The following is an 11840-nucleotide window of genomic DNA, read 5'->3' as shown; positions in this document are numbered from 1 at the left end:
ACACCTCTAGAACAGAACCAGAAAGTTGCAAGTAGATCTGATGTACAATTTCAAAATAAAAGCCTATCAAAAAAGTCATTTTTATCTTTTTCCTGTAAGTTGCAGTGCCCATTGCTGAGAATCTCTGTTTCCAATGAATCCTACCACTTCTGGATGACAGAGGGAGACTTCTAGAAGAGAACTAGAAAGTTGCAACTAGATCTGATGTGGAATTTCAAAATAAAAGACCATTAAAGTAGTACTTTGGATCTGTTCCACCTAAGTTGCTGTGCCCATTGCTGAGAAACTCTCTGTTTCCAAAGACTGCTACCACTTCTGTGTGACAGAGGGACACCTCTAGAACAGAACCAGGAAGTTGCAACTAGATCTGATGTGGAATTTCAAAATAAAAGACCATTAAAGTAGTACTTTGGATCTGTTCCACCTAAGTTGCCGTGCCCATTGCTGAGAAACTCTCTGTTTCCAAAGACTGCTACCACTTCTGGGTGACAGAGGGACACCTCTAGAACAGAACCAGAAAGTGGCAACCAGATCTGATGTGTTATTTCAACAATAAAAACCTAATGAACAATCAAATTTTTACTTTTTTCCCACTAATTTGCCGTGCTCATTGCTGAAAAACTTTCTGTTTCCAATGAATCCTACCACTTCTGGGTGACAGAGGGACACCTCTAGAACAGAACCAGAAAATATCAAACACATATGATCTATAATTTCAAAATTAAATCCTTTTTAAACAATACGTTTTTACTTTTATATACAAAAATAAGTAGAAAATGTAAAGAGTTGCCTCACTCAATCATCTTATTTATATACAGATTTTTCTAATTATACATCAGATCTAGTTGCCACTTTCTGGTTCTGTTCTAGAGGTGTCTGTCACCTAGAAGTGGTAGCAGTCTTTAGAAACAGAGAGTTTCTCAGCAATGAGCACGGCAATTTAGTGGAAAAAGATAAAAAAAATGACTTTTGATAGTGTTTTATTTTGAAATTACACATCAGATCTGGTTGCCACTTTCTGGTTCTGTTCTAGAGGTGTCTCTCTGTCACCCAGAAGTGGTAGGATTTTTGTATTAGTTTCTCAGCATTTATATATTATTTTCTGTTTGCAAATGCTGCGGCTGGATTTGAGTAGTTCAAACTTGGACCGGATGTGCGCTTTTATTGTGAAAGCAGCACGTAAATGGGTGTACCATAATGTCGTGCACTTGTATATTGTGTACTGGGCCGGCTGGAGTCAGAGCCGGCTAGCTTTACCGCGGTCGACCACCAACGGTCCAGTTCAACAGCCAAACATTTATGATAGGGTCTTTGTGTTTGTGTGAAGCTTAAACTTTAAATGACATTATTCTTATGTTTTGCTCTGTATATTTCTGAGGTATTTTGGCTTTAAAACACCGTGTTTGATAACGTCTGATAATAATTAAAACTTCGCAATGTCTGACATTGTCTAGCAAAATGTTTTTACGTCAAGCTACATAGCTGCTACATTGATGAGCTACTCTATGCTGTAGGTGGGGATATGTTGTTTGCTGCTGAGCATAATCATTTTGTGGCTAAAACAAACATTATTTTACATCAACTTCTAAGTTATGGGAAACTTCTGTTAAAATCATTTGAAGACTCAGAATCAGTCCAGTACCTTACCAGTACCGGTCCACATTCTCAGGGGAGAAAGACTCACCTGGTGTAAATTAAATTTTTAGCTATTGGAGCTACGCTTAAGAGAAATGTATTTAAACAAAGAATGTCATGAATATGTGTGTAGGGCTGCACCGATTGCAGTTTTCTGGCCAATCCCCTGGTTACCGATCTTATAAAAGCCTGACCTGCCGATTTTGATTTTGGCTGATATTAATTTTTTTTCTTTGAAATGTTGCTAACTATAGCAAGAAAGTCACTGAGTTACAATAGTGGGGTGAATATTGTTAACTGTAAACATTCAGACCTGATCTGGTGGGCCGGTCTGTCAGTCAAACCTCTCACTGTAGAGCAGAAGAGGACAGAAACTGAATTTTAAACCTTTGCTGACGAAGATAAGATTAGGGGATAAGATGGGCTTCACATGTAATTATTGGCCAATCACAATCCCCCAAAATTAAGGAAATTGATGCCCAGAAATCAACTTTTTGATAAACCGGTTGGCAATAAATGTATCCTATATTATACATGTATTTAATGTAAACAGCATTGCCAGAGATGCAATAAGTTTATAGGTGAGTGAATGATTTAATGATCGGTCTTCTGATTGCAGCCAGTCCACGTTGTTAGCAGAACTAGAGGGCCCCAAAACCACATTTCGCTTAGGGCCCTGGGCCGGCCCTGCTTTAAGGTTCTGCTGGAAAATTTGACCGGGAAATTCCGAGTCGATTGCCGAGTTGGATTCTCTGAGTGAGAAACAAGATGGCGAGCTGTAACCCAAGGCACCTTTTAACTGCCGTCTAGCAGGAGCTACGCCCTCTGCTGGACGTTATGCATCATCCAAACTGGTATGACCTGAGCCCTGCAACAGACTGGCGACCTGTCCAGGGTGTACCCCGCCTCTCGCCCGGAACGTTAGCTAGAGATAGGCACCAGCAACCTTCACAACCCCACTAAGGGACTAGGGTGTATAGAAAATGGATGGATGGATGGATGGATGGATGGATGGATGGATGGATGGATGGACTGCCCATGCTTGCTGCTGAATTAACAGTGGAGTCAGAGAAACAGGATTAATCCTTCAGGATAATCAGAGAAAAAGACATTACATTTGAAGCACATGTCTTTTGCTGAATTGTTTTCTGTTGTATTTTATTTTATTTTATTTTTCTTCAAACCACAGAAATTTAAACAATTCTGTGGGGTTTAAAATAGAAATAATAAATGATTAAAACAAGAAATTAAAAAACTTAACCTCTTAAAAAAAATACAAAGTAACTCAAATAGACTTAAAAGACAAAACACTGTAAATCAAAGTGGATTAGCAGTATTAACTGGAAATTAAATAACCTAGGTTGAATAAAAATTTAATACCTGACCTTTTAATACCCCCTTTAATACTCCTTTAATTAGGTTTAAATTTCCAAACAGGGATTAAACAAAATATTCTGAAAGAAACAGGGAAACTATTTTTGATTGAATTTTGTGTTAAATGTATGTCAACTGTTTGTAATATTGTTATTTCCTTTCTTTTTAAATAAATAAGCCAGTTTAAACTTATTTTCTGGTCTGTGGTTATTAATACACCAATACATTTCACTACTCTCGTAGCAGAACCTTACCTCTGGTCTTATTGTGTGTTCTAGTTACTGTAATCACATTCTAAGTATTGAGCTAAGCATTCTAAGCTTGTTATAGCTGGTGGGAAGCAGTAACGGAACCTTTTGTCTCTGGCCTTCATATCAGGTCTTATGTTGTTGGGTTGCTTTTATGTTGTGCAAATAATGCCATTTCCTGCTATCTCCCTCTCAGAGAGGGCGATTGCAGGAAATCTCGCTCTCATATTGCCTAAAATGCTTCAGTGTTTTCATCCTCAGACTTTGGGTCTTATCTGCAGTCCTACTGCAGATCTAGTGGGTGTCTCACTTGGCGGCCATAGATAGTTCGAAGTGTGAGAAACCAGTGGAACCTCCTGACAAGCAATAAACAGGTAACTTGTGTCAGAAACAAAACTTGTGCAGCATATTTTTGAGAGTGGTCATATTATTCGTGTAGTGACTGTTTGTCCAAAACTGAAATTCAAAAATAAAAAAAACTTAAAACTTAAAGGTGATCAAAACAAAAGGTGAATCCAACTCAAATAGTCACCTGATGCACCATGGGTTTCTGGCTTACGCAGTCCAAAAAGATAAAAAAAAATTAAAAAATTAAAATTCAGTTCTTTGTTGCTTTATTCCATATTCAGGCAATCACAGGATTCTGCTGCTTCTCCTGCTCTGATTCCTGCTCCTGTTCTCTGACTGATTGACTGACTGGTAGACTGATGACTGGCAACTGATGATTGATGACTAACTGAAGTGACTAAATGGTAAAAAACTATATGACCAATTTGACCACCCATGTGCATGAGCTACCTAAAACTTAAGTATTTATACTGTGAAACACCAATGTCCAAAACTGAAATTAACTAATTAAGTGAATTAGTAACCAAAAAATGTATTCTAAATAACTAGTATTAAACAAAATTTCTAATTATAAATCAATTAGAAAATAAGCAAATAAAATAAACTAAATAATCTAAATTCTAAGATTTGACTGAAAATAGAGAAATAGCTCCTACAATTCCACAAGCCCGTCTAAATGGGGGTGAAAAGTCCCTTAATTCCTATAGCAACATGTAAACCTGTTGCAATAATTTGGACAAAAAGTTTGTCCCACAATCTGTGAGAATTTCTCTAGGTATTCCTACTCTAGAGAAAAGCTGCAGGAGACAGGGTTGCGACGTAATTATTCTAATACAAGAAATTTACAGGAAAATGCTAATATGGGAGCATGCCAAGACAGGTAAAATATGGTAGTTTCCCAGCCAAAATGGGAGACTTGGCAGGTATGAGTTAGCAACATGTCAGATAGCAATAGATCTGAGTACAAAGGCCTCAGATATTAGTAATGTTTGAATATTACCAATGATGAAAAGTAGATCTCCTTTCTAATGAGCCCACAAAAGGTGCCTTTCAAAAGGTGCTCCAATGATTGGCAGCGGTTGTAGCTGCCATTCACTGAATCATTTACCTGAAAGTGAACTGACACTTTTCATAGGAAGGCCAAACAAAATAGCTGCTGATTCTACAGAGCGTCTTGTGAAAAACTATATGACCGACCCAGGTAATTGAATTTTCCAGCTCCATAACTTTGTACCTGAAGCTTCACACTTCAGATACAAGATACCTCCTTTAATTTCGTAAACTGATTTTTCCAGGAAGTCTACCTGGCCCTGATGAGTTCCCTCCACCCCTATTACCCTTTCAAACCAGGGTTTAAAAGTAGAATCATCTCTCTGGAATGCAGTAAAACTGAGGGATTATTAAAATAGGTTATCTGGCTTAGACAACTGTGATGTCCCTTCATCACCTGAGGCAACTGCCCATATCAGAAACCCATATCTTGCCCATATCTGATGTGGGCAAGGATAGCATCTTGTGGGGGACGGCTTAAGCGCACCTCCATCCCGCCCCCTGAGCCTCAAATACCCCTCGTGCCCCTGCTCTTACAACCAGAGGATCTGAATGTCAATAGTGCTTAATGCAAACCATCCTCATCCCCCCAGATCTCCCACCCACATCAACAACTTTGTGGAGGGGGAGGGGGTATGGTGGTGCAGGAAAGGCGGTTCAACAAGGGAGCCAAACAGGCTAGGATTGTGTCTGCCTGAGCCTTTTAACTTATCCCTTCTTTTCTGAGCTGTAGACTTCTTAGGCACAGCTCAGAAAATTTACTAGAGCTCTAGACTTTTTAGTCTAGAGCTTTACTGTATGTGTGACATACCAGGTATGTATGTTACACATACACACCTGTTGTAATGTATGTGTGACAGTATAAATGAGGGGGATTGACCCTCTGATGGAGCTCCATAACTCTGTTGATAACAGCAGGTTATCTGCTCTTTCTGATAATCTGAAAAATCTGAACATTTTCAGATTATCCGTCTCATATTATGACACAGTGATAGTTTTAAGAAATCTGTAAAAGACCTTTTTTATGTAAGTTACATACTTCAGCCTTAACCAGGAGTTACCAAAACAAAATCAAATAAAACTGACATGCATAGATAAAATTTATCTCTCACACACACACAGACAGGTTTAACAGAAGTTATTTTAATAGGTGTTGTACAAGCAATAGTTGTGTCATCAAACAGTGTTCTGACAGCAATGTGGGCTTGATAAGGAGAAGGGGGATCCCACAATACAATGGGAATACAGTAAGGCAAGGCAGCACTAAAGAAATTGGGCTTTAACAATCAAATTAGCACATCATGAAGAACATTGTTTACATAATGTATGGCAAGCACATGGTTAATAATGTCAATTGTTATACAACTTATCAGTTAGGTAGGCATTGAAAACTATCATTGCAAACTTAGATTAAAAATAAGGAAGGCGTAATCTACATTCTAGTTAAGGATGAATGATCTCATACATGATTATGTATAAGCTAATACATATAATGCTTTTTTTTCTGTTTGAAGTTTGACTAAACTTTGAAGAGCTATAAATAAGCTAAAACTCGCACAAAAATATTCTGCTTTGCAGGATTGTCCCTACTTTCGAACCGGAGAAAGATTACCCCAAAACTCAATGCAACAGTCAATAGTTGTCAGTTTCATGGATGCTCACTTGCTCCAAGAAGTCGTTTGGGCAAACTCATCGCACTTCCACTGAATTAACAGTGCAGCAGCTGTCCTTACATTAATTGTTAGAACAAAATATGCACAGAAGCAACAGTATACCGTCATAGCATACCTACGGTACAATCAAGGCTGAATTAGAAAAATATAGGTAGAAAATGATTACATTCAAGAAGACAGTACTAGCACAAAGGGGTATTATAGTTAATCTTTGTAACTAATATAAGAATTTTGAACCTTAAAGAAGCATTTTTAAATAGAAAAGTCAAGAGGATGAAGGGCTAATCTGTAGATGTGCAGTTTTTACTGGATGTTTAGGTACATGGAGGAATTCCCAAACTACTGTGAGTGGATGAAATATATTTATTTATTTTTTTGTTTAACGACCATGATAATTTTGGTTTGGGTCATAAGGTGCAAATACTTTATATTCCTTGTGTTGAGGTTGAGTCAAACTCTGAATTCAAAAACAAACACAATTTTATTAGATAATTACAATGAATTGTACTGATAATGTTACCTGAAGATTTAAACATCTAAAAAATCCAGTGCAACAGTTACGCTAGCATGATTTATATTTCCTCCAACAGGATTTCCCTTCGAACCATACCATTCATTTTCTTTGGCAAATGTCAATAAACTCACTTGCTGTAAGGAGGTATATTCCTTTAAGAAGGTAGGGTGTTGAGGGTTGATGTGGACACAGGCGCAGGGACTCCTTATTTTCGACAAAACAAAAGCACGTGTTTTTCAATTCTGTTTCAATGATGGAAGTTTCTTACACCTGAAGATATACATTTCCATTCTTATTACCGATTCTTATTAAAATTATGACAGACTGTAGTTTGGTTCTCTGTAGTCTATTGTGCTACTCTGTTGTATTTTAAACCCAAATGAGCAATTCCAGGTTTCTAAAACCCATTTTGTGTGACATTCCATAGCAAAAAGCATCTTTAGGACATACACCAGCTGCAGGGCTAACAGGACTAGCGTATTGTTTATCCACCAGATAAGTACAAGTGCATCCATTGTTCACACACTTGTGAACAATGAAAAGCCTCATTTTTTTAATAAAAAAGGAACAATATTAAATAAAATACAAAAAAAAACAAACATAATCTATCTAAATTGCAGTAGAATTTTATCTAGAATGTGGTCATGGAAGTATTGGACTACACACAGAGGAACAAAGAGCTCCAGGGGAAGGAGGTGTGGCTGTTGGTCATGGTAAAAACTGCAGACAAGTTTTTTTTTTCTGTTCATCAATGAGCTTGTGAAGATTCCAGCAAATCTGGGAAGACAACAACCTGCATTGCTGAAATAAAAACAGGGACTTTGGAATGAAATGACTCTCATCGAGTATTGTTGATCTATACAGAAATATATATATGCATATATACTCTGAGCAACAACAACAGGAATCAGCTAAATGCCTTGCCTCCACTAGCTCTAGCTAGCTTTCTTATACTATGAAACAAATCAGACTAAGCAAACACTGGATCTGAGACTTAAACGCAAGCCTACACTATGAAGCAGGTTTCTTCAGTAGATTGGGTAAAACTAACCCAAACCGTAAGGATGATGTTTACTGGTATAATAAGACTGACTTGATCACCTCAGCACTTGCTGTACATCTAAAACAAACAGAGTTGGACTGACATAATAAATAATAAAATAAAACAAAATGAAATAGAGCTGAAAAACAATTTAGCATAAAAGAAACAATGCAAAAAAATGGATGCATGAAATGAATGAACTATTGTACAGCTAAAGCTATATTTATTATTCCTAAATGTGTCACTTGTTATGAGTATAAGGCACAAGTTAATTTTATTCATTAGTACTATTCAGAAGGATTTAAATGTTTATATTTAAGTTTTTTTAATGTCTTGCCTTAATACTTTATTAAAGTGTTAAATATTTACTTATAGTAGGACTGCGAAAGAGCTTCTCTATTCTATGTCAGGCGAATTCAACCTTTATAATCCAAGAAGCCATTTTTGCCATCAGTCCAGATAAATAAAATGTGTTTAAAATTTTGCATGATACTTTGAAAAAAGACCACCTACTTTTTTCAATAAATATATATTTTGACATTTGTTGTGATTCTTAAATAACCACAATTTTATTTCCATTTTTAGGTTGTAAAATAATCATAAAAAAACTTGTGCCAAAAGATGAGTGATACATAATGATAATAATCTAATCAAAGAAAAAATAGATTTTACTAATTATGTTGCATTTATCTGTCATCTCCATTCACTTGTACTGCAGGGAGAGAGCTGGTGGTTAATCTGCAGCAGTCGTTAGCTGCTGGGGATAAGCCAACTGGCTAGGGCCATGGTTAAATTATGATTATTATGTAATTGTTTACATTCTTCGTTGCCATAACTTTTAATAACTTTTTGGAAGTTATTAAAAACTTATTCACATAAGATTTTAATCTAATTTCTTATTTAATGGAAACACCGCAATTGCAAAATTGTGTGTGGGGGGGTGAGGGTTTATGTTAGCAGAATATAGAAAAAGATTTGTGCACATTTGTAATGGAAATATAGCTACTGGGCAAGGGGCAGGGTACGCCTGGACAGGTCTCCAGTCCCTCACTGGGCAACATAGACACACATAGGATAAACAACCATCCACACCCACACTAAGAGCAATTTGGAGAGACCAGTTAACATAACCTTCAACTGCAAAATCTATATATAACTTTACCCAAAGTTATGAAGCCATTTTGGAATGTCCAAAGTGCCAAATGCAGCTCAGGAGCAATATGTTGCAGACCCCTGAATTAGGCCCTGAAAAAAACTATTAATAGAAAAGAGCAAACTTAAAATTGTTTCTGTCAAAGCTGGATGATGGTTCTATACTACTGTCTATTTCATTAATTTTCCCTGTTATGTGCACTGATTGGTGGATTTCTGATGCTTTGGAGTAAGGAAGGTTTCAAGCATACAGATGACACAGGTAATAAGACAAAATCATGAACTGAACCTGAAGTTGCTTTAAAAGGCCATTAAAACTTGCTTCACAGTGCAGACTGCTGTTTTTTCATGTGGAAACTACAGCCAGCTTGATTCAGTACGTCGAAGACACAACTATGGTAGAAGAGCCCTGTGGCTAGTGGGGGCATTGCTTTACTCTTCCATGTGCAATTTAAATTTCATCATTTTGATTTCAAATTAGTGCAGTTTGAAACTGAATACACAAGCAATGAATGCTCTGTGGAAATTATGCAGACAAGAAATTAAAATATTTTTCTCAAGTGGTGAGAAAACTGCATTCTACTGTTTAAATATGCTAAAACCAAGATGATAAATCTGCTTCACGGCTTTGTGGTGGCAAACAGCGTGCAGGTGGGAGGGTTAAGGCTAGATTTTAGTTCTGAGAAGCCGGCTTTAAAAACAGGCACCTGACTTTCAGGTACACTGAACAGAAACATAAGCAATAGCAAAGTCCTCTGCTATTATGAACTCTAGTTCAGATGTAGGGGATTTGCATTTCTCTTAACATTCAGTCCAACATTAGTTGACATAAACTTTGCTTAAACTAAAAAATCTTCTCATAAATATAAAATGCTCATTGATACATACTAGGTCACTAAATTAGTATATCACCAAAATGAACTGAACAAGTAGTTGTTAAAACTGGGCTATGTTTTTATATATAAAAAACAGTTTTTAAAATATTTGCTAAAACTGTCAGTATGTCCTGACAGTATACTATGAGTCAGTGAAAAGATTGATCTTCTCCGCCTTCTCCCTGAGCTGCTGTTGCTGTCTGAAGAAATGCAACACTCCCAACCAGAAACAACCAATCAGAGCCAGGAGGAAGGTCTTAGCGATGTCAGTCAACCACATGTACGTGCTGCTCATGGTGCTAATGGCGAAGAAACAACTAACCTAACCTGCCATTATAGGTGGTCTGATAGGGACAATCTGAAACATTGTAGAAAGCAAGACGAGAGGGGGTGAGTGCAGCGCATATATTAGAGTGTTTGACAGCACTAAGACCCTCCTCCTGGCTCTGATTGGTTGTTTCTGACTGAGCTGTGTATTTCTGTAGTTTGTACTGGGAGGAGGCAGAGGAACTCATTTTTTTTTCACAGATTACTTGTCTCATATCATACTGTCACAACATAATGACAGTTTTAACAAATATGTAAAAAAAACATATTTTTTACAAGAGTAACATACCACAGCTTTAAAGGAAGTCTGTCACGATCATTTACCCTGGTTAAAAGTTATTTTGGGATGAAGCTGGAGGCAAAGAAGCTTGTCCACATACAAATGTGTTCAGAGAGGTGCGGGAACTATTCATCAGGTAAAACAAGATAAACATGACTGCAAGTCAAAAGCACTTTCACAGCCCCATTTCAAAAGTGAGGTCTTTTCAGTCACACATAACCTTCAAAATGGCTTCCTTATAACAATATACAACAAATCTGTTGTATATGGCTTCCTATAAAAAGGAAGCCATGAACTGAGGAAAGCTTGGTTTTGTTGCACAGACTAATCAGGTGTAAATATAGATGGTGTTTCTTTTCGGTGGCGGTGCTAAACAGTACATAGTGACTGCAGCCACAAAACGTGCCATTGTTGATGTTTTCATTTCCATACATATGGAACACATCAGTGTAGATGAATCTTTTGTGCATGTGGCTGTTGGGAGTGATCCATGTCACTGCGGTACACAGCAGCGAGAGCTTGCATTAATTGTAGGATCACTGAGGATTCCTGACAGATGAACCAAATCCTCAAATCCTCCTTTCTGCCCAAGCTGAGGATCTTCTGATCACTACAGCAGAGATACTGAAAACCAAGAAAGCAATTCATAAAGCTCCTTCCAAAAGTTAAGACCCCATCTCTCTTCAAGTTGTGATGTATGTGGAACTGTGATGGAAGTATATAAATGGCCCCCTTTATATCTAAAAACTATTGACAAAGGGATGATTTTAGTTTGCATAACACAGGAGCTGTTGACCTGCTGCTCGGCAACAGATCAACAGCTCAAATGTTCTTATGACTATTTTTCTCAAAGCAGCTAGTGAGCTTGAGAAAACAGTCTACCTGAAAGTCCACCTTACCTACTCTACTTGTTTCTCAACAACTGGACTGTACTAACCACCACTTACTGTAGGGAATTCACTGAGTGTCAAGTACATCATCCATTGAAGACACAAAGCTATACTTTGAGAAAAGTATTCTCCCTGAAGCCTAACAAAGGCTCAGGATGAAACACTGAGACACCAACAGAGGGGCAAGCCGGAGAAGAGGAGAGGGTTTCTTTCCCCATATATTAGATTCAAGCAAAATCAGAGTCTGGAGTTTGTCCGAGCCGTCCAAACAAATGACCTCTCAGAAAAGCAAAGCTTCACTACTATTGTTCATGTCATCTTCTTCCAGAAGCAGCAGGATAACTTCACTGATCAGCGCAGGATATGAGAACCGGAGTTTGTGCAAGTTCTTTCTTCTGGCTTTTAGCTAAGCTTCTCTGGCCTCTGAAATAT

At 37.5% G+C, this 11840-nt stretch overlaps 1 protein-coding gene and 1 long non-coding RNA gene across 7 annotated transcripts in view; both read right to left on the bottom strand.

Moving 5' to 3' along the window:
- LOC107834135 (uncharacterized) overlaps positions 1-8065 on the bottom strand; it is a 12524-nt gene extending 4459 nt beyond the window's left edge. The window contains exons 1-2 of the long non-coding RNA XR_001659920.1: positions 8052-8065; positions 1016-1018 (exon numbers count right to left, since the gene is read on the bottom strand). This is a non-coding gene — a long non-coding RNA (uncharacterized LOC107834135). The remainder of the gene's footprint in view (positions 1-1015; positions 1019-8051) is intronic.
- A 2768-nt stretch (positions 8066-10833) lies between these two features.
- Positions 10834-11840, bottom strand: part of bbx (BBX high mobility group box domain containing) — a 50914-nt gene continuing 49907 nt past the window's right edge. For all 6 annotated transcript variants that reach the window (XM_007540261.2, XM_007540263.2, XM_007540262.2 and 3 more), the window contains one exon: positions 10834-11831. In XM_007540261.2, coding sequence (XP_007540323.1) covers positions 11753-11831 — 79 coding nt within the window. In that variant the 3' untranslated portion in view covers positions 10834-11752. The remainder of the gene's footprint in view (positions 11832-11840) is intronic.

Source organism: Poecilia formosa, unplaced genomic scaffold, assembly GCF_000485575.1.
Source record: "Poecilia formosa unplaced genomic scaffold, Poecilia_formosa-5.1.2 Scaffold530, whole genome shotgun sequence".
Taxonomy (NCBI): domain Eukaryota; kingdom Metazoa; phylum Chordata; class Actinopteri; order Cyprinodontiformes; family Poeciliidae; genus Poecilia; species Poecilia formosa.
Note: the sequence above shows the minus strand (reverse complement) of the source record. Positions and strands in the feature narration are given on the sequence as shown.